The 26,961-nt window shown below is 51.2% G+C and overlaps 2 protein-coding genes across 4 annotated transcripts; both read right to left on the bottom strand.

Annotated features, from left to right (window-relative positions):
• On the bottom strand, window positions 1-21,829 carry NUDT3 (nudix hydrolase 3). 2 transcript variants are annotated; one of them, XR_009208497.1, is made up of 6 exons: window positions 21,521-21,829; window positions 10,488-10,598; window positions 3,010-3,054; window positions 2,303-2,387; window positions 1,231-1,550; window positions 1-728 (listed from the first exon to the last, which is right to left on the bottom strand). XR_009208497.1 is itself a non-coding variant. In XM_040085720.2 (5 exons), the coding sequence occupies exons 1-5, from the start codon at window positions 21,617-21,619 to the stop codon at window positions 1,381-1,383; spliced, it is 510 nt and encodes a 169-aa protein (XP_039941654.1). In that variant the 5' UTR covers window positions 21,620-21,829; the 3' UTR covers window positions 1-1,380. The 2 variants fall into 2 exon arrangements, 1 of the variants encoding a protein (XP_039941654.1); XM_040085720.2 differs by having other exon boundaries at window positions 1-1,550.
• A 963-nt stretch (window positions 21,830-22,792) lies between these two features.
• RPS10 (ribosomal protein S10) lies at window positions 22,793-26,879 on the bottom strand. 2 transcript variants are annotated; one of them, XM_040085721.2, is made up of 6 exons: window positions 26,814-26,879; window positions 26,025-26,174; window positions 25,676-25,847; window positions 23,620-23,697; window positions 23,255-23,310; window positions 22,793-22,881 (listed from the first exon to the last, which is right to left on the bottom strand). In XM_040085721.2, the coding sequence occupies exons 2-6, from the start codon at window positions 26,172-26,174 to the stop codon at window positions 22,840-22,842; spliced, it is 498 nt and encodes a 165-aa protein (XP_039941655.1). In that variant the 5' UTR covers window positions 26,814-26,879; the 3' UTR covers window positions 22,793-22,839. The 2 variants fall into 2 exon arrangements, with proteins under 2 accessions (XP_039941655.1, XP_039941656.1); XM_040085722.2 differs by lacking the exon at window positions 26,814-26,879 and adding an exon at window positions 26,719-26,738.
• Between the last annotated feature and the right edge of the window lie 82 nt (window positions 26,880-26,961).

The following is a 26,961-nucleotide window of genomic DNA, read 5'->3' as shown; positions in this document are numbered from 1 at the left end:
CATTTTATTTCCCAACTAGACAACACTGTTGGCAAATCAAGACAGCATGAAACTTACAGCAATAATAAAACAACAAACCCCCGTGTGAAGTGTGCCAACGCATCGGGGAGCTCTCCTGTGCTGCTCCCGCCGGGAATGCTGCCCGCAGGAGGCAGCTGTACCTTTCGCGGAGGGCACACCTCGAGCACGCTCCACGGTGCGACCCTAAGTGCTGCAGAACCACAGGACAAGAGACTCAACACCTGAACTTTTCCCCGCCCCACAAAAGGATTTCTCTCCGGGGCCGCGCGCGTGGCGACGATCCCGGCTTCAGCACAAACCCCGAGCGTCCGGCTCAGCGCGGCGTAAGGCATGTGGACGAGAGAGACGCGAGCGGGGCGCGGCGGGAGCCGGGGACGGCGTCGGGGAGCCACGCTGCGGTTTGTCCGTCCTGACCCTCCCCGGCATCCCCGATTCTCACCGCAGCTGGCGTCGCGCGGGCGCTGCCGCCGAGGCTGTTTTGGCTTTGGCCGGCGGTTCCAGAGCGGCTCCGCGCGGTTCCGCTGGGATGGAGACGCAGAAACGCGGGCTGAAGCTGTCGGAGAAGCAGCGGGGATGTCTGCGGGGACGTCTGCGGGGATGTCTGCAGGGATGTCTGCAGGCGATCTGAACTCTGCCCTCAACTTCAAGTGTCACTGCACTAAATCGGGAGATACTGGATGGGGAGTAAACTGGCCCAGCCACTAGCACTGTCACAGAATGTGTGTTTTTAAAAAACAGAGCAAAAGGCAAACAGATTAATTGTGAACCCTTCTTTTCAGAAGCAGACCAGGATTTAAAAAAAAAAAAAAAAAAAAAAAAAATCCCGCAAAATTAAAATGTTAGATCCTCCATCTAAAAAAAAAAAAAAAAGTTTATACAGATGTGCTGCAAGTGATCCCCACACGGGTCTGAGCAGCATCTTACAGTACAGACTAAGACTTAAAGAGCTGATCTCACATTGGAGGTCTTTTAATTAAAAAAAAAAAGAGTGACTCTGGCTGGGGTGACACGAAGGGGACACTTGGGACACTTCAGAGCACAAGGCAGAGGCGGGGCTGGCAGCCTCCAGGTCGTGGAGCGGAGTACCAGGAAAGGGGCACTTCATGCACAAATGTATTTTACAAAATACAGATTTAAAAAAAAAAAAAAAAAAAAAAAAAAAAAGCAAAAAAAAAAGCCAACCAAAACAAAAACAACAACTCATCCCACCTTGCACTAAATCGCAGCACTCTGAACACTTGCTCTGCCCCAGGCTGCTGCCCATGCCTGGCGTGAGGGAGGAGGCATGGAAACGGGAAGGGGAGGGAAATCCAGGTCTCAGTCTGCTTTTGGGAACTGCTCTGGCGGGGACGTCGTCAGTCATCTGATGTCGGACACGGAGCTCTCGGAGTACGGCGTGGTCATGACCGGGGTGCCGTTGTTGGCCAGACAGCCTTGCCTCAAGGTCTCAAAATACGAGGCCTGCACGGGTTTATGATACTGCAGAACTTTTATGGCATCCTCTATCTTAAACCATTCCCTTTTCCTTCCTGGGGGCAAAGAGAAAAATCAGTAGATGCAACAAAATGATGTTCTCTGATCTCAAGGGCCTCCCCCTCCAACCCCACACTGACAGCTCTCCATCCCCAGGGACAGGTGTTTGTTTAGGGCAGTACATCCTCTGTCTTGCATTTCTTAATTAGAAAAAAACCCCCACATTATTTTGCTATTTCTGCAATTTCTATTCAAGCCAGATGCTCATTTTACAACTCACAACACACACACCAAGCACCACTCAATTCCCATCAGTTTGCAAATGGACTTCAGTTTCCTGTGGACAGCTCTCAGCCCTTACTCTTTCCATAAAAAGCCTGAGGAGAGTCACATTCCATTTGCTGCAACGCCATCACAAACCCTGTGGCAACAACAGGTTCATTTCCATTTGGGAACCCAATTTAAACCCAAAGATTTCAGAGAAAACAGGGAATGATTAACCCACACTGCCCACATGTATTTCCTCTAGTGTCAGACAGGACAGTTCTTCATGCTCTTTGCTTGGCACCTTCCAGTGCAGGAATCAAACACAGAACTGCTGCAGAGGCAGCTGGACACTTACTTGGCTTCTCCTGGGCCACAGAGGTGACAAACGCATCAATTTCACCACAACTTTTTCCCCAAGCAACCAACGACACACCACTGCAACTTTTCCCAACGCCACTCACACAGACTCCAGGTCCCAGAGGGATGCTGAGCTGACCTGTGCTTTTTTTCCACCAGCCAGTGCAGCAAGTACCAAGCTTACCAATATTGACAGAGTCCTCCCAGTCCTCCAACACTTCGGTGACGATGAGTACGTAAACATATGTCCTGTGCTTCCTGTCCCGGTTCTGGAAGGCAAAGGGGACAGAGTAACAACCAACCAACGGCAACAACAAACCTTTTTAGGCAGGAGGGCACTGGGCCACTGCAAGATGCAAACTGCCCACGCTGGGTGCAGCTCCTCCCACAGCACAACTCATTCTTAGCTACTAAAAACTGTTGTGTTTTAAATCAGAGGGGTCTAAAAGTGTTAACAGAAGTGAAGTTCCTGATCTGCGGGGCAGTGGTTTGTGGACTGATGTGCTCACAAATTAGTTCTTCAGCTGGGGAGGTTTTGACCTATTTCACACAGGTTTGAAGGAGTCAGTGACAGAACAGCAGCAAGAAGAGCTGTGTCTGGTACCTGCCCACTGTGCCAGGTGTGGTTGGGAGTGCTAAAAATGAAGGGGGGACCCCACTCCCCAGCTTTTGGCAGCACCAAGATATTCAGCCACATCAGTTATCCCCAGTGATTTCACTGAAGTGCCCGTTGCAAAGATCAGAACTGCTGAGTGGGTGTGTTTTTATTTATCAGGGACTTTGAAGTTTGCACCAAACCAGCACCTGCTCACTGCACAACCCTCAGAGCCATCCTTACTCCAAGATGATTTTTTGCAACAACATTTCCCAGCGCCCACATCTGAAACTTACCTCAAAAATTCCCACTAATCTTCCTAACGTCCCTTTCACTCCAGCCTAGGGAAGTTCAAAGAGAAAAGAAACATGCTTTAACAACAGCTCAGTACGTGTTTCCTACTTGTTGTGCAGGACCAATTCCTTTAGGACAGGAAGAAAACATTCTAAATTTCTGCTCATCTTAAACCAACAGAGACGTAAGGCAAAAGACAGAAATGTATCCTGAGCCCTCAACGTCCAAGCATTCCCAGGTTTTTGGGTTTTTTTTCCTTGTTTTCCTACATTCAAACAATTTTGAATTCAATCTGGAGGAAGGAGAAATATTTGAGGAGTTACTCCTTGCATACCAATACAGTCCTCGTGACCAGAATCTCCTCTGCAGGTTATTACAGCCTGAGCACGGAGAACATCGGCTGTGGGCTTTGGCAGCTCTACCCCTTCAAAATCAGAGTCTGAGGAAACAAAGTATGTGTAAGACATTCACTTACACCCCAAGAGTGACGTGACAGCTCCCAGGTGTTTCAGGGGTGTCCTGCAGACACCTGGAACAAGCCAATATAAACACAAAATGCTGTGATGTGGCCCCAGCAGCAGGAACAAGAGGGGTTTGTTTGGATACAACACCAAGGGCAGATGCACACTGAAACAAAGCTCTTGAATCAAGCAGCGACACAAATCAAGAGATCTAAGCAACAGTTCTGTCTGTTTGAATTCTACTGAGGATACACCTCTCCATCACATTTGGTACTCTTTTGGTACCTCTCTGCTTGCTCCCTCCCTGCCCTCCTCAGCTCTCCGTGCAAAATCCCAGCCCGTTCTCCTGCCCTTGCTTTATATTCCCTCCGTTTTATGACTGTAAATGGCTGGAACTCAAGTGCTGCAGACAAGACGAGATCTTGCTCCACGATTTAACAGGTCTGAACCAACCCACACAGCCTGGCACACGACCCAGCCACAACTGGGAGGTAGAGTCGGCTCTGTCTCCGGCAGCTGGAACACATCCCATGAACAGCCCAGGGAAACTGTGCCTCTTGCAGATGAGATACAGAGATCTGATTATGCCAGGCTTCTCCTTTTTTTTTAGAAAAAAAACTATGTTTGAGTCATGTTAATGATACCTATGTTTGAGTCACGTTAATGATACGACAAATTCTCTGTCCTACTGACCAGCTGCTGCACAGTCTCGTGCTGTTAGAAAGGAAGAACTTTCTTTAATGGGACGATTTTCCTGGTTAAGTTCCAGCCTACTGCATGAACAAGTACCAAACAATCCAGCCAGAGCACACCTCACTCCTGCTTCCAAAGGGTGCTGATGTGGAACTGCCCCAGGAGCAAAGGGCTTGGAGCTCCCTCACTACAAGCAGTCACAGAAATCTATAGATCCTTTCGGTAAGGCACTCACTGAGCTCCACTTCTAGGAGCTGAACCAACTGAATCTTCTATTTCATTTTTGGACACAAGCTTTATTGTCTCACCAGTACTTGTGACATCCTGCTCAGCCCAGAGGTGCCTCACTGACTGTGACTCCAGGGGCTATTTCTGGATGAGCAGCAGCTCCATGAAGGAGCAGCAATTCCATGAAGGTCGGTGCCCACGTGAGCAGGAGGGGCTGGGCAGAGCCTGCCTGACCTTTGTGGGCGAGCGATTCCACCTCCTCTGCCAACCCTGCTGACCTGGGCTCAGCCTTCTCCCAAGGCATCTGGAATGCAAATGCTTCAAATGCATTTCCCTCAAGGAACTCCTTCAGCACTGGGGTTTATTTTTAGTTAAGCCCTGTTCAGCAGGCAGCAGTAACACAGGGAGGAACTGGAGGCTTCCACCTTCACAACATACGGACGTGAATGCATTAAAAGGTGAAGCATAGTCAAATATTTCTGGAAAATAACTGTCTTAAGCCAATGCCTCACTGGTTCCTGGAGAAGGAATAGCTGAATTTCTGCCCTATCTGTAGGCACTGAATCAGAAGCCAAGGATTTTGTTGTGATGGTTTAGTGAACTCTCAAGTCTGACTAGAAATAAATTTATCTCCAGGCAACTGGCCAACCTGGAGACGAAGGATGAATTCTGCTCAAGCAGCCTCCCAGGCAGTTTATCCCAGCTCTAGAACTGTGCTGGAAGAAGCAGAGGGAGGTGAGGAGCTCTTCCTTCTGTGCTGGTAAAGAGAGGCAATGGAAATAATGCTGTCTGCAAACCAGGATCCATCCTCCTGCTCCGTCCTGCCTGGTCTTATTTGCCCAAAAAGGCACAAAAAATGATGCAGAGACAAATATGTCTTGTAGAAAAATCATGTTGAATTATCATCAGACAACTGGAGAAAGCTCTAAGCTTTGCTTCACGCACGAACTTCTCATGTGCAGTAGTAAATGGTGACATAAAAAAATGGTTTGGTTTAAAAACCACATTGGGCTTTTTATAAAGCAAGTTCTTACCAAAGCCTGCAAAACACATTAGCCACTGCTCCTGGGGGCCAATGCCTCTCTCAACCCATTTTCCAGGTGCAGTGGATTTTAAAGACAACACACAGGACACCCAACACCGACAGGATTGTCATACACCTGTTTTTTGATAGAGCACTAAACTCCCACGCCAACGGGAGAGTTGGTGTCTGTACAATGGAACAAACAAGCATGCGAGTGGAATTCACAGTCTCACACAAATTTCTAACATAGAAGTTGCTCAAGATACCTGAGAAAATAACCTACAGCTGTTATTACTAACAAGTGAAGCTTGGTAACCAGCAAGGGAACTGCCAGGCTCCTCTCTGGGCAAGCTCCCCACCTCCTTTTATATGGGCCACGAGCATTTTCTTGAAGAGTTAAAGCACAATCCCTGCTCACCCAGGACTGCAGCAGGGGCTAAATCTTAATTTGCAGCAGATGACTCAGGAATTTTCTCCTCGACAGTAAATGAGTTGAGAATGCTGTGCCCTCCTGGGCCAGAACAGTGAGCGAGGCAGAGGCAGCACAATTTTTGTGCAAATTTGATTTTGTGCCCCTCTAAGCACTGGGAGTGCTGCAATCCTCAAAGAACATGGAGAATCCTAGGAGGATCCCAGGAGGATGCTCCTGAACCCATCAGCAGCAGTACGAGAGCACCAGCACCAACTGTTCCAGATGCAGGTGTGGAAACAAAGCAAGGTAATCACACGACAGGATTCCCTGGGAGAGGCACACTCGGGTGCAAGAGGACACGCAGAGCTGGCAAAATGAACAAATGTTTCCCTGCTTTGCTGATCTGAATCAGTGTCCAGGGTCCAGGAGAGGAGGAAAAGGTAGCTCTGGCTCTGGCTCTGGCACATCAGCCACAGACAGTGCCAGAGCCAGCTGCCTGCCCAGCACACACTTCAAACCCCCACCGCACCCAGAGGGGTGGGCTGGGAGCTCAGGACAAGGAACAAAAACCTGGAGGAAATGAAGCTTTACTAGTTCTGCTGCTCATGGAACAACTTGTTTTAATAAAGAAAAATTACCGAAGACATCCAAGAACAGCAGGTTCAGGTTTCAAAGCTGAAAATAAGTTGGGGTCAGATGCAAAAAACAGCCTGCAGCAACACCATCTGTTCCTCGGGACAGCTTTTATTTCCTTCCATCTGAGCTAAGGAAAATGTGGGTTGGAATTTCAGCTATTTTACTTTGCTCTATTAGGCTCAAAGCCTGCATCTACTACAGATTGGGCAAGAGGACTGTGGTGGAACACCCAAATCTTTGCTCTAAGATCTGCCCTAGGGAAGGTGCAAATCCCACCCAGGAGGGCCGTGGACACGTTTGAAGGATGCTGATTCCAGGCCGGCTGGGCAAACTCTGCCACCTCAGAGAGGGTCAGACTCATTCATCTAATTTGGTACTGCATGACACCTTTATTGCTTCTACACTTGTGACACAGAAATGAAATTCCATGTCAGAATGAAGAACTCTGAGACACTGCAGTCGTTTTTGTGAAGTCTGAGCACACAGGGTAAGGGACAGTGACACTGAGACACTTGCACTGGGTATGACCAACTAGGAGGAGTTCAAGGCCATCATCTCATCATTCATCTGTGGGCCCTGCAGTACTTTTAAAAAAAACCTTCCTATTTTAGCACTGAAAGATATCAATATCTGCGTTCTAAATCACTAACAAAATACATGAAACAGGAAAGATTCTCTATAAAGCATGTTTAGAAGAGGGGAAAAAATGTTCCAGCAACCAGATCAAAGTGCTGCCATGATGGACTGTTCTTGCTATTGGCACCAATTGCCTGTTTGATCACAGATCAAGCACAGATTACCTGGCTTTTGACTCCAACGAAGAAAGCCCAACTAACACTCCTGCAGTGTTATAAAATTTGACATTTACTAAGTATTTAAAGGTCAGGATGTGAAGAATGCTCTAAGTGAAAAATGAACTGGTGCTGAGTTTCACAGATGAGTGTGGAGGCTTTTTTCAAAGTCACTCTATAATAAGTTTAAGGCATCTATTTCTAAACCATGATGTTCACCAGTTGCTCACACCCATAAAAATCCCTTATTCCTTAGCAAAGAACACACTTCATGAGCACCAAGACCTGTTTGAAAAGAGCACACACGTGGAGTTCCCAGCTCTGTAAGACTGACAACAGCACTTCTCAGCAACCTGTCAGAAATAAGAGCGTGGATTCTGAAGAGGCTGCTCTGACCCAGACCCGCTGTGTGTCTGCTGTCACTCTGCACAAACAATGCCCAACAACTCCAGTCACTTCCAATTTCATGCAGACAACAGCGAGCATGACAAGTGTTGGTACCTGTCTACTTTAATACTTGTGCTGGTACAGACTCATACAGATAAGGACTACCTCAAACCAGGACAAGGACTTGAACTCAAACTGGGACAGAGGGATCACAGCCTTCACTCAGAATCAACATTTCATTTTTGGAACATAAAGGGGGAAAAGTTAGGTAACTTTAGATGCCAATTATTCAGCAATAACATGGATAAACCCGTACACATACACAGTAAAATTAAAACAGTGAATGCAGAAGTTAAAATGTTCGTTTCGGGAAGCATGCTTTGGAAAAAAAAAATGCACACCATGCAAAAGAGAATGAATTGAGAAGAGACAGCCTATTGTCATCCTCAAAAGCCACAAGCAACAGGAAGGGTCACAAGTTCTTACAGCTCTTCCAACTGGCTCTTGTTAAAAGTTGGAAAAGACATACCAAAGTCAAGGAAAGAAACCCCACACATTTCTCCCACAGCTTTGAGCATTCTCCCACATGCTCCTTGACATGGGGGAAACTGGATTTTCCCTCTCCAGCCTCGAGCAACAAACTGGAACTGCTCAGCAAACCTGTGTCCCCACGAGTGGCTGTCTCAGGAGAGAAGCAAAGACCTCAAACCTACTCAGAAATCAGCTCCAACTGACCCCAAAACACCTGGATTCACACGGAAGGGAGAGCAAGGGCTCCCAGCAGCCTCCTGAAACCCTTCCTGCCAAACCAACAGAATTAACTGGGAAGGTGGCTGCTCCTGCATCTCCCCACACTCCTGCTGTGCTCCAACAACATCCCCCTGCAGGAGGCCAACAGCTCCTGGAACTCAAGGCCAGGGATGTGGGGGATAATTCTGTGTGTGCAGATCCTCAGCAGCAGCACACGAGCACAGCCCATCTGGGGAAGGCCCTGCAGCCCTAAAGCTCTGCCAGCACCACTGGCAGCTGCAGGTGCTCATGTCAGACAGCTCCGTGTCACCTCCACCACCTGCACCACCCAGGGCTGCGGGTGCCCAGGTGAGCCAGGGGTGCCTGGGTGAGCCAGGGGTGCCCAGGTGAGCAGGAGGTGCCCAGGTGAGCCGGGGGTGCCCAGATGAGTCAGGGGTGTCCAGATGAGCCAAGGGTGCCCAGGTGATTCCCAGCTGCTCCCACAGCTCCGAGCTGCCGCCGTTCCGTGTTTGGAGCAGCCGGGCAGAGGTGCCTCGCTGGGCAGAGCTCACCCCTGCCAGGCTGCCAGGGCTTGAGTTACACTGGCAGTGGGCAGCGCTCCACGTGAGCAGGGAACACCAGCCGAGGAGCGGGATTATCTCAGCCAGCCCAAACCAGTTCCTGCGCGGCCGCAGCCGTGCCAGGGCTCCCTTCCAGCCGGCGCTTCGTGGAAAGAGCGCGGCTCTCTCAGGGCGCTGCTGCCCGCGCAAGGAGTGCCCCCGTACATTTATTTTAAGGGAGATTTGCACCCCCTGAATGAACCCTGGACTTCTGTAGCAAATCACTTCATTATTAATAACGCTTAGGCTGAAAAGCAGGAGTCGGCAGCTAAAAATATTTCTATTGTTCTGGTTACACTCCTTTTGGCTTGTAAAGCAGTTGAAAGGTTGCCGAGTTACTGGAAAAGCAGGAGCTGGGTTACGAGCTGGAAATAAAATTTGCAAGCAGCAATTCCCAGTATTAGAGAGACCTAAAGACACTTAAAAATAAACTTTTGACTGTATAATCTCTTTCTGATAAACTGCTAGATTATAAAAACATCCAAAGAGAAACACGCAACTCGAGATCTGCCACATTTGGTTAGTCCAACAGTCTAAATATTCAGAATTTTGTCAGACAGCAGAAGGTACTTCCAAATAATTCAGGAAGCAACCTGCATATACCAGACAATTCAATAAAGCAGCTACAGGAGAAGCTTCCTCCCAAGTCCCATCCATTAGCTCTTGCTTTCTATTCTGCTCAGAGCCCAAAGACTTATAACCCTCTTGAGAGCATTTTTAATCCTGCCTTATGTAACTGTGAACCTACTTGGCCATTCCATCTATAATGCAATCGTTTCTGAACCTAAGCATCTCCCCAACTGGTTAATATTCAGAAGCAAATTCTAAAGACATGTTTTACATACACTGCAGTCAATTGCCATTTGCTGCCCTTACACTTCTTGTGAAGAAAAAAATTGTTCTGCCAGCTTTAAGAGAAAAATGTGCCTTCTCCCTACAGCCCACTGATCTGTGTTTGATCTGTTGTTTGATCTCCTTCCTGAACCAGCTTCAAGCAAAAAAGAGAAAACAAACCAACTAGCCCATGCACACTTCAGGAATTGCTGCTGATAACTTATGACCAATTTCACTTCTTCACATAAACCTCACTATGTATTCTAAACCAAATCATACTTAGATCCCTACGTCTGGAGTGCTTTTAGTGGCTCCAAAGGGTTTATTTCTACCTTCCATCAAAGTACTAGACAGGTCCACAAAGGCACACGTGAATTTTGAAGTTCTCTTACAGAGAAAATGAAGCAGAGACTACATATATATTGAAGTGACTAGAGCTGAACTTTATTTTCAGTTAAAGGGACCAGGCAAGGACAAGTTCATCCCAGCTGAGAGGTTTAGTTACATTCCCATGTTGTCTTTATTTAGGACTCCATTCTTCTCCCACGTGGGATGAGGCTATCACCAGTGACCCTGTCTCCCTCTCCACCTCAGGGAGAAGATGGAGCAGTGATGAAAACAACCCCCCAGGAGCCGGGCTAACAGGGCAGGGTGAAGCCACTCACCTCTTCACAGACCTCGCGCACGGCGGCCACGCTGGGCTCCTCCTCGGGCTCCATGCCACCCCCGGGGACAATCCATCGGTCCGGATGGCGACTACTGCTCACCAGCAGCACCTGTGGAGAGCAGAGCAGAGCCCAGCTGAAGGGCAGAGATTGTTTTTGTGCCTCACACACCCCCAGACACGACCCACACAAGGCAAGGCCTTGCCACTGTTCGCTTGTCCCTCAGCCCCATCCCCACAGTCGTGGAAATTCCATGAGCGGTGACACCGAGGCACTCCCACACTCTGTTACTTCAGCCACTGCCTCTCCCTGCTCTGATGCATTGTAGGAACAATCCTTGCACACCAAAACACTCATTAGCACTGGACGCAGCATCGCTCACAGTGTGAGCTCACTGCAGAGTCCTCACAGCTCGGGATACAACTCGGACAACAACAGAAACGCACAGATGCTGCTCAGCACCTCCACCCTTTGCAGAAGTACCTCAGTTTAATTATCCTGGTGCCTTTGGCCTTGCCTGTCCCTGCAGTTCTGTCACTAACAACACGTGTCCAGGAACTCCCACTGCACTGTGCAATTGTCTGAGCACAGATTTTCAGCCCCACTGCTTGTCACTTCTCTTGCAGTAGGCACCGAGGAGTTCAGCTCTGGAGCCAGCACTTGGCTGCTTTTGGTTTAGAGGAGGTTGTTCAATGAGGTATAAGCAAAATAAAAGCCTATATTAAATCTATTAAACTTAAAATCCCCTAGGAAAGGGCTGCACAGCGGGACAGACTTTTGTGAATGAGGAAAATGGTTCAACCCTCTTCCCAGGAGGGATTTGCCGTACATCTGCTTTGTGGCAGGTTTTCTCGAAACAGTTATTTTTTATTCCAGGATAATTCTGCTCTGTAGAAGTTCAGGTTCTGATTTGCCACCTCCCAGGAAGACAAACTCTAACTAACACTCTCAACTGGCTACAGACTGTCCCAAAGAACAGTGAGACACTGTGCTTATTAAACCTACTTGCAGTACATCCATGAGCAGAGATGGAAACTTAAAACAACACTAATACTGTTGTCCAGCTCTCTAAACAAAGCTCGTTCATTAGAGTCATCCTGCTGTACTTCATCATTTCACTGGCACAAAGCTCGCAGCCAAAGCGACTTGCTCCAGAAACTTTCCAACATACCAGTCCAATTAGGTTCCAGGCCAGCTGTAACAGTGTCAGACATTTGGGAGTTACACTGCGGAGACACTGAAATCCCAGGCTTTACTGGGGAAACAGCGATTTGCCAGTAGGATATGAAAAGATTTGCACTAATTACCCAAAGGAATCTACCTACAGAACTCAAAATTAAACTTCCAAAACAAAAACAAGCACAAGATTCCTAGGGTTTTTCAGTTGGCTTAGCTCGAAAATTCTCATCTGCCGACTGACCAAACTCATATTGGAAACAAATGAAGCTGCATGGGCCACCTCAATTCCAGTTCCAAGTGAGACAGTGCCTGCCCCATCCTCTGGCCAGGCTGTGACAGAACACCATTTGCTGTACAGTGACATCCCAAGTGTTTGGCCCTCTCCAAGAGGAAGGCAGAATTCCTTTCCCCCAGGCATCCAGTCCATGTAAAACATCACCAGAAAGCCATGCCTAAATAGGGAATGTAAACTTCATTCATCCTCAGAGCCCTTGGGACAGCTGCCAGTGCCTGCCAGGCCATCCCCAGCCACCTCAGTTCGCCACTGAGCCTCTTCCTAGCACAGTACTTGGTTGTCCTCCATCCTCACTCATCATCCAGAAGAGCTTGGACTCAAATTCCTGGCTCCAGGTCACTTGGTGATTGTGAGGACAAAGATAAGAGAGCAGGAACAGCCATTTCAAGAGCACCTCTGCTGCCAGGTAAGCAAGCACCAGCTCTGCCACCTCCCACTGCAATTCAGAGCTCCAGCTCAAGGCAGGTGGGGGAAAGCAGAAAAATACTACAAAAAGCTGCAGAACCACATCTTTGAAACTCAGCACAGCACATCTCACACCTCTGAACTCCTGCCACCTTCCAGGCGTGAGAACAAGGATCTGCTATGGAACCCTGGACACAGACTGCTCCAGGAAACCTGCTCAGGCTGAGACAATGCCTCAGCAACACACCAGGAGGAACTTCTGGGTGTAAACAATGGTTTGAGGCAAAGTAAATTAACTTCAGCTGCTCTAGCAGTTGAGCATTTTCTGAATAGAATTAACATGAACAACCCTTGCTGGGAAGGAAAAACCTGTCATTCTCACACTTTTGTGTAATCAGACTATTTCCTGTTTAATAAAAAGGAAATCCCATCAAGAGAGTGCAGGAAACAAGCCCTACAAGGTCATTCTTTTCTAACAACTTCAAACAGGATATTGCTACCAATGAGCTCCCTCAAGACAAAGGGGCTGAGTTCCAAACGAGGGAGAGACATTGCTGTGTTGGAAAAAACCACACTTACAACACCAGTCCTGGATTCCAATACATGCAATGCATTCAGAGGGATCAAGGAAAAAGCTGTCACGTTGATCATCCAAATCCCAAAAAGGTTTAGGTTCAAAGGAACCCTGAAGCCCATCTCATTCCACTCCCTACCACCTTCCACGCCAGGGCACAGCTGGCTTTTTAGCTCATTAACTTCTTTATTGCATAAATAACTTTTATTTTAATACATTCTAAAGTTGTTAGTTTAATCTCAACAGCCATCAAAAAATAAACCCAAATTTACTTATGTTTTTAAATCAGGCTAGAACACGTAGGAAGGTCAGACATTTCCATTTCATCCTTGCCAGGCAACTGTGTTTAAAATGGCTACTGTGACTCTTGGCCTGCCAGGGATTTTGGAGTTGGATTTTGGAGCCACATCTCGCAGACTTTTTGGAAAAGCATTTGCAGGTAACACGTCACAAGGCTAAGTTGTGTTTTCCAGGATTTCAAAGACAATTATGTCATTTCAAAGCAGGGAAATGAGCAACACAAACCTCTCTGGCAAGGCAGGCCCTGCTGAAACTCTCCCACACAATCCCCCACAAAAGAGAAAGTTTAGAAAAATAAGCCAAGTTTGAAGTGTGCAGCAGGGGCTCGAAGCAGAGCCTCATGGCAAGAACCTTCAAAGCTGCGTGATACAAACAAATCCAAACAAACCTGAGCAGTACTAACCCCGCCTGGAGGAGACAGGAAACACACCAAGACATCTAAAGCTGCCAATAAGGAATAAGGAGCTCCATGGGAAAAGGGGTAAAGAGTTTGTCCCCGGGATAAATCTGGGCATCCCCGATACACTCAATTTAAAACATCCTACACAAACTTGCTGTATCCACACAGAGGGGTTTTTCTGGCTTTTTTTCACAGGAATAACAGGGCTCTGCAAAGCAAAAACTGGGCAACCAGGATGAGGCAGAGAATTAACTCCCCATTTGTGCAACAGAGGAGGAAAGATTCCCAGGTTCTTCCATGCTATGGTGGATTTAAACAACATTCAGCACCCACAAATAAAACACCACAAGGAACACGATTCCTCGAAAGAGGCTCCACAGCAGTGTCTGAGCAGACAGAAAGGGGCCAATAGCCCTGCAAGAATCTGGGCTGCAGTATGAGTAGAAAATGAGCTGAGAACCTTCCAGACTTCCAGGAAAAGCCAGTGCTGCCCACCTGTGCCAGCCGGGGCCCGGCGAGCTGGCAGCCAGCACAGGGAACAGCAGGCAAGATGTTAAACCCAGGGTCTGGCCCAGCAGCCTCCTGCTGCCAGGAGCTGATCCGGAGCTGCTGGCTCCTGACACAGCCTCTGCACTGCCTTACAGGCTTCCCTTCAATATTTTCAGGCTTTCCCTCAATATTGACATGCTTTCTATCAATACTGCCGTGCTTTTTATCAACATTAAGCCATAAATCACATCATTTGCACAGCGACTGAGGCACCAGTCTCCCGGCATTGCACCTCATTTCCCACTCTAGCATCATTTATCAGAGCACAGCCTGCAAGGAAACGCTGCCGCAGAGGCTGCAGGAGCTGGGAAGAGAAGATGGCTGACTGCAAGGCTTTTGCTGCTCGATCTGCCTTTGTCTCAAAGTTTCAGTTTAAAATGAGTGTTTTCCCAGGAGCTGAGCTGTGCTCCCATGTGCCCCATGGCCAGGCAGATCCCAGAGCTGGCGCTGTGTCCAGCATAACAAACACCTTGGGCGCTTCACTCAAAATTAACAAACATTCTCCCAATCCCCAAATATCAGCACTGTAATGCTTTTCTACCTGACAAAAGTGGGCTGTTTATTTGACCACACCAAATCACCTTCAAACCCTAGGACCAGCCAAGGGGTGAGAAGTGGAGGAGCAGGGGGGTGAAGAGGGGCGCTGCTCTCACCAAAGCTGTGCAAATTTAATCTCATTTCCCCGGCAGCAACACAGGCTCGAGGACTCCCCAACAAATCACGTGTTTTGCCAAAATGCAAAGGCAGGAGGGCCCCAGGGCGCACGCCAGGGCTTACGGGAGGGCTTCTCCCACCCTCTTGCTATTCCCGGCACGTTCTGGAGCTCGCACATGGTAGGAGTGAGTCCAGCGGTCAGCAGGGCTACAGCCGGCCCTGCACCTGGCAGGGTCAGCAGCTGGGCCCACAACACACACTCTCACCAGCCACAGAAATCCCTCCCCTGCCCATAAAAGCCTGTCCTGCCAGGAGCATTCCAGTTCCTCAACAGGATATGTTTCCTTAGACAAGTGTTATTTTTGCATTCGCACCTGCACCAGGCTCCGTGGGATAATGGGATTTAATCGACAACACGAGATCCAGGAGCTGGAGGTGGGAAATTCACGGCAGGAAGAGCAAAAGGGAAGGGACTCGCACTAGAGAACTTGACAAAAGCAAAGCACAAGTTTTGGAACGGGAGCTAGAGGTGAACTGGAAGAAGTTCAAGTCATTTCAAGTGCTTGGATTGCACCTACAGTCCTATAACCAGAGAGGAAAAAATACAGCAGATTCTGTTGGTTTTTAGGCTGCTGGTTAGAATAACAATAATAAATCACCATGTACCGTGCTGCTGCTCTGGCTTCAGAACTCCACAGGTCCTGTTACTGCTACTGCAGCGCTCCTGCGACTTCAGAGCCGCTGCCTGCTCCTACCAGGGAGGAACACAATCCCAAGTCCTCCCCCTTCAGCGAAATTATGGTTTAGATAACCACAGAAATTATCTGCAACATGCCTTCCCATGCTTCAGGAGCAGCTGAACCGCCTGCAGCAGCAGCCGCTGCTTTCAGAAGCCGAGGGCTGATAAGGGGCACTCCCAGAGAGAGACCCCAAAGCCCAGAACCTTCTTCTGCCTGTCAAAACCAGTTTGGTGACCACTCAGTGCTTACACAACTTGTTCAGGCGCACCTTTTCCAGGAGAAATACTGGCTTGTAAAGTGCCTTTTTGAGTTAGGGAGGGGGGGAAAAAAAAAAGCAATGAAGAGGTATTTGGGCTTCTTACAGAGCCCAAATGACTCTGGCTGTCAGCAGCTGCACACTGTTCTGATTAACCACCCTACTCGGGAAATACAGCACACACAGACTCTTGGGAAGCTGCTCAAATATAAGTAGTTAATTCTACACACAGCATCAGTATATATCACTTGCAGGAGGAGTAGCCCCTGAAACATCTGACAAAAATCTACCCAGCAGGTAATCGTATCCCTCTGAATTTCACAGGTTAACATGAAATTCCTGAGAACAGAGTCAGTGAACAATATGCAGTGGCAGAGACAGGAATTCTGAAAAAAATACAGACAAAATTTGAGAGATCTTTGACAGCTGGGCTGAAAAGGAACAAGTGTTTAAAGAAACAGAGGCCTTGCTTCCCAGCCACTGGATGTCACCTACAGCATTCCCACATGATGTTCGCTATTTGTAAGGTAGAACTGAGTTTGTTAATTTTGCTCTGTCCAAGCAAACCAGGAAAACTCTCCCTCTTTTAAAAGAACGTAAAAGTCCAAGCACATGGTTTGTTTGTTTTTTTTTTCTAAGAAGGGAAAGAGTTGTTTTCCCAGATTGTGAGAGACCATCCATGGAAAGAGAAGGTCTCCTGGCAGCAGTCCCTGCTGGGTGCACCCCCAAATGCTGATACCTGTCTCCACACTGCAGGAGTTTGCCTGAAGGGTGCTCACATGAACCAAGTCCGGCAACTGGGTGTGAGAGCTCTTTTTTAAAAAAGAGGGGGGCACAGAACACACAGAGTGAGGAGAAAAAGGTAGGAAAACCAGCTCCTAGCCAAGTAATAAATGGATCTGATGTGGAAGAGATTCCAAAGCAGTGTTCTGCAGAGAACAGACACAGCCACCACTGTTGGGTCCTTCTCCACACACCCAGGGTGGAGCACACCCTCTTTCCATAGTCATCACTTTTCCCTGAGTTGCAGCAGAACAAAACCAACTCAGTTCTTCAGTTTCACAACAGCTTGCTGAGCTTCCAGTAAATGAAGTGAAAATTTAACAATTTTCATTCTTTTGTTGTTTGGGAAAGTACAAGAGACCATGGAATTGCTTGTAATACTGTTTAATGACAGCTGCTTTTGCGTGAAGGCAAAATACTTTTTTAAGGTGAAAGCCAGGTTTTGCAGAGGTTTATTCATGCTCCTGCTCTTGGAGAACAGAACCTACAGATTCTACACAATCTACAGGGCTGAGGAGGACAGGAGAAGCACAGGCAAGCGATCCACTTTCAAACTGGCCCTTATCCCCCTGGAGATGTGCTAAAAGGTTAGAAACAGACCAGGAGAACTTCACTTGGGTTCAACCACAACTCTTTTACGCAGCACATGGGAGCACATAGCCGAGCCCAGCCATCAGAACAGGGATCCTGAGACTGTATTCCACAGAAAGCAGGATGATCATATGATGCTGGGCTCACTTACATCCCAACAGTGAGGCACTCTGAGTGGTTTTAGCTGTTATTGGTTTTCACTGGAGCCAAGGCACAGGGGACAGCCCAGGAGCACCTCGTGATCCCCACCACACTCGGCGGGTTCCAATCCCAGCTCTGCTGCGTTACATCACAGCTGGTGTAAAACCGGCCCAGAAGAGGCCAGAAAGAAAAGGAAAAAAGGTTCGTTTGCATTCCAATGGCTTTCCCAGGAGCCAGCCAGCCCAGCTCTCCCCGTGACCACCGTGACCACCACCGAGGGCTCGACGCGTGCCAGGGCACCGGCCCCTGGGTGAAACCGCTCTTCTCCCGGCTCCATTCAGGCCTCATTCACCGCTCAGAAAAGATTCTTCCCGAGGCATTTTTTCAAAAAAAAACAACAAAAAAACCCCCAAACCTAAAAGAAAAAAAGTCTTTAAAAACGCCCGTGGTTAACGAGCAGCTTGTCCTTTCACAGACACAATGTGGGCATGTTCAAACCCGCTGCTGTCCCGGCGCGGACCCACGGCCCAACGGTGCCTCTTTATTCCTGTCAAACACCACCCGGAGCAGGGCTCCAGCTGCTGGGGAACACTGAGGCAGGAGGGGCGTTTTCTGGGATGTTTCCTCATGGAAACAGCCGGTCCACGCAGAAAAAAAATACCTGTGTTACATAAAAATAACACCCTGGGGCAGGGACACCCCAAGGAATGAACTGAGTGACTCCAGAGGTACCACAGGACTTGGGAGCTCTCCCTCCGCACTCTCCTTCCACCGTTCTGCAAATATTCCAGGAGTTCAGTCCATGTGAAAGGCTGGGAATAGCAAAGTCCTGGTGTCTGGCTGCCAGAAGGTGCTTTGAACCCTGTTCCCACTCTCTGAATGAATCCTGTTGCTGCCCTGGCTCTCCCTGTTGCCCAAGCAGGTGAATCGTGGTTTGGGAAACCACACACAATTTGGGGGGTTTCCACAATGCCCAAAAAATGTAATTTTTTTTTTTCTTCCATCTGAGATTCAAGCTGAAATGAATTCTCCCTGTGCTGCTTTTTAAAGCAATATGTAACAAAGGCATCTTTACAGCCAATGTTTGGTCTTCCAAAAACGTTCCAGAATTTTTTTCATGCCCGAAAGCAGCGGCCTCCAAATGCAATGGAGAGACAATGTGTGACCTCCAGCAGCATAGGGAAAAAATAAATCACTTAAAAACTAAAAAAGAACAAAGTATTTTTCTGTTAAGACTCTTTATTCGCAAATGTAACACCAAACCAAGGACATGGCGTTTTATAAATCACCAGGGATTGCAAAGATTTCGAAGAAAAATATATCAGTGAACTGAAGAGTTGGGGGAAACACCTAAACAGAAGAAAGTAGACTCCCCTGTAGGTGTAAACAGAATTCTCTTATTTCTTCTTATCCATTGACAAACTTTTTAAATTCAAGAGCTAATGAGGGGTTAAAAACAGGGAAAAAATGGGGTTTCTGAATTCATAAGAGGAAATGAAGAAAGGCAAGAGCAAAGTTCTACTATTTCTTAAGCACTTAATAGAAACAGTAATGAGAAACAGCCAGTCCTAGGAAAAATCCTACTTTAATATAGAAAGTGTAATTTATTTATCAAAAAATGCTTCTTTTCTTCTCTCTTCTTTTCAAACACTAAGCTCTTAATAGCTCTTTAATGTACATACTTTGGCCCTGGCTCTTCCTCCCTTCCCTGGAGAGGCCTTTTAAAGAGATCTCAATTTCCATTTAAATAGAAGCAATCAATAATAAAATAACAGTCACTAACGTTAAAAAGTATTATTGTCTAAGAGCAAACCAAGAAATCTTTCACAGCCATTTTTAATTCTGTAGTTAAATGTGTACATGTAACACTTTCTTTGCTATCAAAAAAGCGCAAGTAGCAGTGAGTGGACACCAGTCAGCTTCTCTCAAAGTGTATTTAAAAGCCAACAAATGAGAATTAACCCAAGAAATAATTAGAAAGGAAAATTCATAAGGTGTCCTGCTTGCTGATTTCACTCATGGACTCAGGTTTAACTCCAACGCCTTTTGGCCAAGTACAGGATCTGGGCACAGAGTCCATCCCAGTGGGGTTAACTCCATGGGATTGGGTAGGAACTTTCCCAGATTATTTGTGACAACCCTTGCAGGGCAACTCCCGCAGCAGGGCTGTAACAGGTGGGAACAGAGGATGCAGTTCTCACTTCAAAGGCTCCGAGATCAGAACCATCCTTCCTTGCCTCATTCCTGTGGATGCAGTTTCAGCTCGGGGTTCAACTCACAGGTACCACACACAGCCCTTCAAAGGCTCCGAGATCAGAACCGTCCTTCCCTGCCTCATTCCTGCAGTGGCTCCTCACCAGCAGCACACACACACAAGGCACATCCCAAGGAAACCCACCCCAGGCACATCCCAAGGAAACCTATCCCAGCCCGGTCTGCAGCCCTTCCACTGCTCCCTCCCCGAGCTGTCCCAGGGCAGCACAGCCACTGCCAGCTGTCACTGCGAACTCAGCGACGAGGCCACCAACAGCGACCACAGGGACAACTCGATGCTCGCCCAGAAGCTCCACTGCCCTGCACACAAAACCTCCCCAGAGCTTACAGACCCATGGAAATGACCTGGCACAACCAGCACAGGGAACCAGCTCCCTCAGACCCTGCCTGAAACCAGAAAGAGATCATTCTGCTCTAGCTCTTACCCATAAACTAGAGCCTGAAGGAGTTTAAATTCAATCCGCTGTAGGTAGAGACCACAGCAGAGACACAACTGACACAGAAGTGATTTTATATCTCAGCCTTACACCAACCTGACAGCTGAGCCTGCTGGAAGCATCCATCCCACGCCAGCGTGCCTCTGGAACGAGTTCACTTTCCTCCTTCGACCTCTTGGGTCAGCACTGTGACACTGCCACACAGCCTGGTGTCCCATCACAGCGAGGGCTCTGACACCTGTCACTAACACACCTCAGTGTCCCCAGCACCATGAGGGCTCTGTCACCAGCTTCCACGGGCCGGAGGGATCAGCTGGAGCCTGCGCAGCACTGCAGACTGAGGTGTGTTAAAATAAAACCACCAGTCACATGCTGATTGCCTCAGGCACCTGTTAAAAGTACTTTTCTGCCTCAATCACACTGCAGTCACACATGGCCAAGCCTCCACCTCTGGAGAAGAGCCTGCAAAGTGCCACATTAATTGCGTACAACGGCATCAGGGCACTCCAACGCCCTGACCCACCCGTGCTGAGCACCCCCAGCATCACCACACCAAACAATGATGTTCTTCTTCATGGTCAGTCCATACATTTCCTGGAAGTCAGTGGGAAGGACCAGCTACACTGAACGCTGCACCAAACACACTGCTGTCATCTCAGACCATTTCTGCTGAAATACTGACGCTCCTCATCACGCCAGCAGAGCTACAAAGGGCTCGTGCAGCCTCCTTCACGTTAAATAATAACTGGATGTATGCTAATTGCTTTTCTTCCAGTGAACTGTCTGCATTCCCTTCCGATTTCCTGTAGCTACAAATATGATAATCAGGAGAACAAAGACTTTAGCACAGCCACCCGGGCACAGCAAATGCAGTGGAGTGTGCACGCCTGACTCCAGCAGCAGCAGCAGAACACAGACCTGCAGCCTTGCTGCCCTGAGCAGCCCGAGCCCACCTTCAGGAGGTGTCAATAAAGACTCAGTGTAAAATCGCACATCGGAGCGAAGTTTCCCATCGCAACTTCCCGGATAAAGCGGCCCCTTAGCAACGCGGCCGCTCTCAAACCAACCAATCCACCTTTAATTCCCACTTCCTCCCAAGCTCTCTGGACAGCAACTTCTGGCACTCCATCAGTCCCCTTTTATCCCAGTTTCTTTTTATAAATCCAAGGTCAGGTTTCCTCTCCCATCTCATGTGATGTGCTGGACTGAAGTTCTGCCAGCGTGGTCGGTCCCCTCGGCTGCCAACCCCTCTCCCGTCCTCCCCTCAGCCTGTCCCGCCGCCCACCGGGCATCTCCCCGGCTCCAGCGGAGAGCAATGACCAAGTGGGAAGCACCAACTCTCCCAGCGATGCCGATTTACGCCTGTTAGAAACAAAACCCCGCTGAGACCGTGTCCCCCCACCCCGGGCGGCTCGGGGGTCCCGGGCCCGGCCTCGCCCCCGGCCCGGCCCTCACCTCCTCCTCACTCTCGCTGCGGAAGCACAGGCAGGCCGCCCGCTTCTTGTAGCCGTCCCCGTCGTAGGTGCGCGTCTGGTTGGACTTGAGCTTCATCATCCTCCGCTCCGGGGGTGGCGGGGCCGGAGGACGCGCGGCCCGGAGGGCGGGGGCGGGCGGGACCCGCCGGGCGGCGAAGGACGGGGGGGCGCGGGGGGACCGCCTGCCCGTGACAGTCTCTCTCTGGGTCTCGCTTCGTGGGTCTCGCTACGCGCTGCCGTCCTTCGCCCGCCTCACCCCTGCCCTCGCTCCCGGCCGCGCCGCCGCCACCGCCCGCGCTCCGGCCACCGCCGACGACGACCGCGCCGCCATCTTGGGGCTCGCTACGCAAAGGGCGTAGCGCCACCGGCCGGGGAGGCGGCGCTGCCCCTGCGGCTTCACGGCGCGGCCGCTACGCAAAGTGCGCAGCGCGGCTTCCAGAATCGCTCCCCCCGCGCAGGCGGCGCCGCCACGCCCCCGCCCCGGCTCGCGCGCTCTACGCCAATGGCGCAGGCCTCGTTCGGGAATGGGGCGGGCGGCGTAGAGCGGCGGCGGCGGGCGCTCGCCCCTACGCAAACGGCGCAGGGGCCGGGCCCGCCGCGCGCACGTGGCCCGCTGTGACAGCGCCTCCGCGGGGACAGCGGCGCCCGCCCTGCGCCGCGCGGGGGCGCTGCGGCAGGGGAGCCCGCGTCCATCCCCACGGTGACATTCCGTGTGTGTGTCCATCCCCCGTCTGGACACTGCGGGTCGGTGTCCGTTCTCCCTGCGGTCACACCGCGGCCATGGGCTCCACCACCGGGTCCGTTACCGATCACTGTCACCGGCTGCCGAGCGACACCTGGCGGCGGGCGGCGGCCACTGCGCCACTCGCCCCCCCAGGTGCTGCGGCCAACCCCGCCCTCGGTCCCCCGCAGGTGACAGCGCAGGTGACAGCGCTGCAGGACACGCGGACCCGCCCACGCGGGCCGTGTCCCGATCAGAGGGACACGGGCCGGCACAGCTGAGTTCTCCATCTGCGGAACAGCTCAGTCCCAGTCCTGCTGCATCGCTGGGAATCAGCATCGCCCTGGGCAGATGGGAAACGCTCCTGCATTCCTGCAGGACTCACCTCCACACCCCTAAACCTGCAGTGCCTTTACTAGAACCTGTATTTAGTCACTCCCAAAGTGCTGCTGCAGATGCCAAAGATCTGAGTCACGCTGTGCTTCATGAGCTCTGTTTGTGCTCTTCAGAGAGACACAGGCATGAACCCAGTGGCATTTTCACCTCTTTTATTATACACAAAACATGAGCACAAAGTTCTACTGCGGGGGCTGACCACGTCCACGACCGAATCCACCTCTCTGCAACAGCAAAAGGAGAGTGTTAGAAATCATTGGGTCAAGCAATGACAGCAAGAACAAACATCAAAGTTCTCTGATGGCACTGTGACTGCTACCAACACCACCAACCCATTCTAGCCAGCCCTGCGGATCACACCTAAAACACTTTTTTATTTCTGAAGTGTAAAATCATGGATCTCCAAAGAGCCCAGCTTGCCCTCAGACCTGTCACTGGCCTCTGTCCCACCCATCCTTTCCTCACAGCAAGTAAGCTGCGTGTGAAGAGTGACAGTTTCCAGCCTCTCTGACCCCCTGAGTCCCACAGGCAGGACCTTCCAACTTCTCCCATCAAAGCCTTCAACAAAGGAAGCAAAGTTGAAATGCAAATACTCACGAACTGGAATTCCGTGGCTGCTCCAGCACCAGCCTCAGCCTTCTTGTCAGCACCAGCTGCAGAGAGAGGAGCAGTCAGTGCCCACAGAACCCCCAGCACAGTGCTCCTGTCTGGGAGCAAAGCTTTAACCATCCCACTGAAACACTAAACACAGCAAACAGCTGTAACTGAGCGCGTTTGAGAGTTACTGAACCAACGCAGAGAAAATCTCACAGCTCAGCCGGACAAAACTCCAGCACACCTCCCATCCACCTGCACATACAGACCCCAAGCTCTGCCATGAGTCTCATCTTCCCCTTTTCTCCTTGAGAGGAGCCCTAGAGCTGGGACAGTTGTCCCCAGGAGGGCAGGGGGGGCACACTCACGTGGCACGGCGCTGCGGCGGTACGTGTCCCGGTCAGCCTCGCCCCGTGTGAGCCGCGCCGGGCGCTCGCCCTCCAGACCTGCAACACAACAGATCTCAAACACTGCTCAGCCAGGGCACCAACAGCTCCTTCCTGCACCCCAAGGTGCAGAACAGCACGGGGTCTGCCAGCAGCTCTGTGCCTGGGGCAGCTTGGGGAGAATAAACCTAAGGAAAACAGTGATTTAGTAAGGGAAACTTCATTTTAAGGGTGAAATCCACTCCAGTGTCCCTGCTTGTGGCAGGGTGGAAGTTAAATAACGTGAGAAGTGCGTTTACAGCATCATCTCAGCAGTCTTCTGGTCACCAAACGGGTGCTGAACGTAACTGTTGGTAAAAATCCCAGAAATACTGGGAATCTGCCATGTCTGACAAGCCTGTGCACAGCTGAGTGACAAACTGCACGACAGAATTCTGACCCCAACCTGAAACAGCCATGCTGTTAGTACCCCAAATCCCCCCACAGAACACATTCATGACCGTAAAAGCAGATTATCTGTGGAATCTCAGAAGAATACCAGCCAAAACTCCTGCAGGGAACACCCAGCACTGGTGGGACCCCCAGCTCCCAGGGATTGGGATGTGCCCCTGGAGCCAGGCTGGGATCTGCCCACCCAGGCAGGACCATTGAGGGGCAGCTGTGCCTGGCACGCCCCAGTGTCCTCCTGCACGTCCACAGGCACTGGTTTGGTAATACAAAACCCAGTTCTTGTAATAATCCTTTTACTAAACCTCTTCTGTGGCTCCCAGGCTGCTGCTGCCTCAGGCAGGTCACCCATAGCAAGAAGAGCACCGAGTGCAGCCCTTCCGAATATCCCTGCCCAGATGGGGCTGAGGAGGGTTGCAGCACCAGGACAAGGCTGTCACACCACAAACCCACACAAACCCCAGCCAGAAGCTGCCACCTCTCCCTCCCTCACAGCAGGGATGCAGCTCCTTCAGCTCACTGGATAAACATAGCATCTAAAGAACAAATCTTGGAACATCCAAGCAACTCAAGAGATCAAAGAATGCAGCGTCTTCCCAGTTTCTCTGCAATTCCTTCCTTTGAAGGGGGAGATGCTCCCGTTTTGTTTGGCTCAGACACAAACTGCAACGGCTGGGGGTGAACTCCCAGCACCCCCTGGCCCCAGCCCCGGCCCCCAGTGTGGCTTAGAAGCAAAAAACCACAACCCATGTGAGCCCCAGGAGCCAGAGCTGCAGCGCCTGCACTCAGGGGTGTGAAAACCCACCAAGGGAAAATCCGAGCTGCAAGTCCAACACACAGAATCACAGAGCAGCTGGGGCTCGATCTGGAGATCACCCAGTTCAACCCCTCTCAAGGCAGGGTCACTCGGAGCAGGTGACACAAGAACGTGTCCAGGTGGGATTGGAATGTGTCCAGGGGAGACACCACACCCTCTCTGGGCAGCTGTTCCAGTGCTCTGCCACCCAAGTGGATCCTCACGTTGAGGTGGAACTTGCTGTTTGAGTTTCTGGCCACTGCTGCTTGTCCTGCCACTGAGCACCACTGAGCAGAGTCCGGCAGCATCCCCTGGTACATCCCCTGGGGATATCTGTGCATTTTTGTCTCCTCTCCTCCAGACTAACCAGGCACAGCTCCCTCAGCCTCTCCTCACAGGGAGATGCTCCAAACCCCTCAGCATTTTTGTGGTCTCTGCTGCTGCTGCTCCACCATGAGTTTGCTGTCAGCCTTTAACAACAAGCCCTGTTCCAGCAGCACGCTCAGTGTCCCTGGGGAAGGCAGAGTGGGACACCCAACCTGGCCACAGGAGACCCCCAGGTGGGCCTCACCCAGCCCTGGACAGTATCTCCATCACATCCCAATCTCACCAGTGTTCTCCCAGCAATCCCAGTCCCTGGGGAAGGCCAATCCCCACTCAGAGCTGTCCCTGTGGCTCCCAGCTCTCCCCACCCCTCCCAGGGGACACCAGGTACAAAACCCACAAACCCCCGACCACATTCCCTTGCTCTGTTCACAAATTCACAGATCAGGCACTGCCCAGCCCCCAGCTGACCTTTGGGCCGGGGTCTGCCGGTCTCGGGGCGGCTCCGGCGCAGCGTGGCCGGGACGATCTCGGGGGGCAGGTGGAGATAATCCCGCAGGTACTGGATGCCCTCGTTGGTCAGGTACCAGTAGAAGTGTCTCCAGGCAAACTGCTCCTTCACATACCCTCGGGACTTGAGAGACTGAGGGGAGAGCTCCCAGTTAGTCCCAGTTACAGCTGAGCCTCTCCCCGCTCCTCCAGCAATGCCTCACAGGCACCGGGGTTCAGCAGGGCAGTAGGGAACAGGGAACAATTCAGATGCACAGGACACAACGCAGCAGCACCCCAGAGACCCCCTGTGCCCCCCAAGCCCTCACACCTGCATGGCTTTCATGACGTGCAGGTTGGGCACGTTCTTGTCCACGAGCTCGGGGTGTTTGGGCATGTGCACGTCTTTCTTGGCCACCATCACCCCCTCCTTGAACAGCAGCTCATAGATGGCAATTCGGTTCTTCTTGGGCATCAACATCTGCAGAGGGCACAGGAAACGGGGTTCAGTGACACCAGACCCTGTTGGGTGACCCCAGTGCCCCCGAGTTGCCCCAGGATTCTCTTCCCACCGGGCCGCTCCTTTTCGCTGCTTCCCGGGTGGGAAAACCGAGCAGACCCGGCTTTTTAAATCATCCCGCGCACCACGGGCGGGTGCCGGTCACAGCGGGGCTCGGGTGGGGCAGGGCCGCGGCTCGGGGGGAGCCTGTCCCGGCCCCGCCACGGACGCCATTGGGGCTGTCGTTAAGTCAAACTGAACCCTGGAACCGAGAGGGGGACCCGACCCCGGAAGCGCCCCGGGACGGCCGGCAGCGCCCCCAGCACGGGAACTCGGCTGCGGGAGGCGCTCCCGGGCCCGCCGGACCCAGGACGCGCGGGCTCTCCGTGCTTGGGCCTGACTGAACCCCCGCGGATCACGGGCCACCCCCGCGGCACCTCCTGGGGCTGGAGGCCCCGGTGCCAGCGCTGGACCCTCGGTATCACCCCGCGGCCTGGCGCCCCCAATCCCTCCCTCCCCGCACAACCGAGCCTGGAGCCCCGATCGCGGGGATGCCCCGCGGGCGGGTCGAGGCCCCGGGATGGCGGCGATGCGGGGCCGATGGCCCGAGCGCGGCCTCACCGTGGCGGCGGCGGCGGGGCCCGACCGGAAAGGGCTGCGCGTGCGCCGGACCGCCACTTCCGCCGCGCGAAAGGCCCCGGGCGGCGCAGGTGGCCGCGGTGCTGCCTGAGCGGAGCGCAGGCCCCCTCCCGCCTGGGAACGGGCCGCC

This window comes from Hirundo rustica, chromosome 24 (assembly GCF_015227805.2).
Source record: "Hirundo rustica isolate bHirRus1 chromosome 24, bHirRus1.pri.v3, whole genome shotgun sequence".
Lineage (NCBI taxonomy): Eukaryota > Metazoa > Chordata > Aves > Passeriformes > Hirundinidae > Hirundo > Hirundo rustica.
Note: the sequence above shows the minus strand (reverse complement) of the source record. Positions and strands in the feature narration are given on the sequence as shown.

Coding starts and splice junctions, on each gene's coding strand:
- NUDT3 (XM_040085720.2), bottom strand. CDS start 21,619: ATGATGAAGCTCAAGTCCAACCAGACGCGCACCTACGACGGGGACGGC. Junction 3,055..10,487: donor TGCGCGAGGTCTGTGAAGAG/GTGAGTGGCTTC, acceptor GAACTTCCCTAG/GCTGGAGTGAAAGGGACGTT. Junction 1,551..2,302: donor GGAGGACTCTGTCAATATTG/GTAAGCTTGGTA, acceptor CTTTGCCCCCAG/GAAGGAAAAGGGAATGGTTT.
- RPS10 (XM_040085721.2), bottom strand. CDS start 26,174: ATGTTGATGCCCAAGAAGAACCGAATTGCCATCTATGAGCTGCTGTTC. Junction 25,848..26,024: donor ACGTCATGAAAGCCATGCAG/GTGTGAGGGCTT, acceptor CTCTCCCCTCAG/TCTCTCAAGTCCCGAGGGTA. Junction 23,698..25,675: donor CGGCAGACCCCGGCCCAAAG/GTCAGCTGGGGG, acceptor GTTGTGTTGCAG/GTCTGGAGGGCGAGCGCCCG.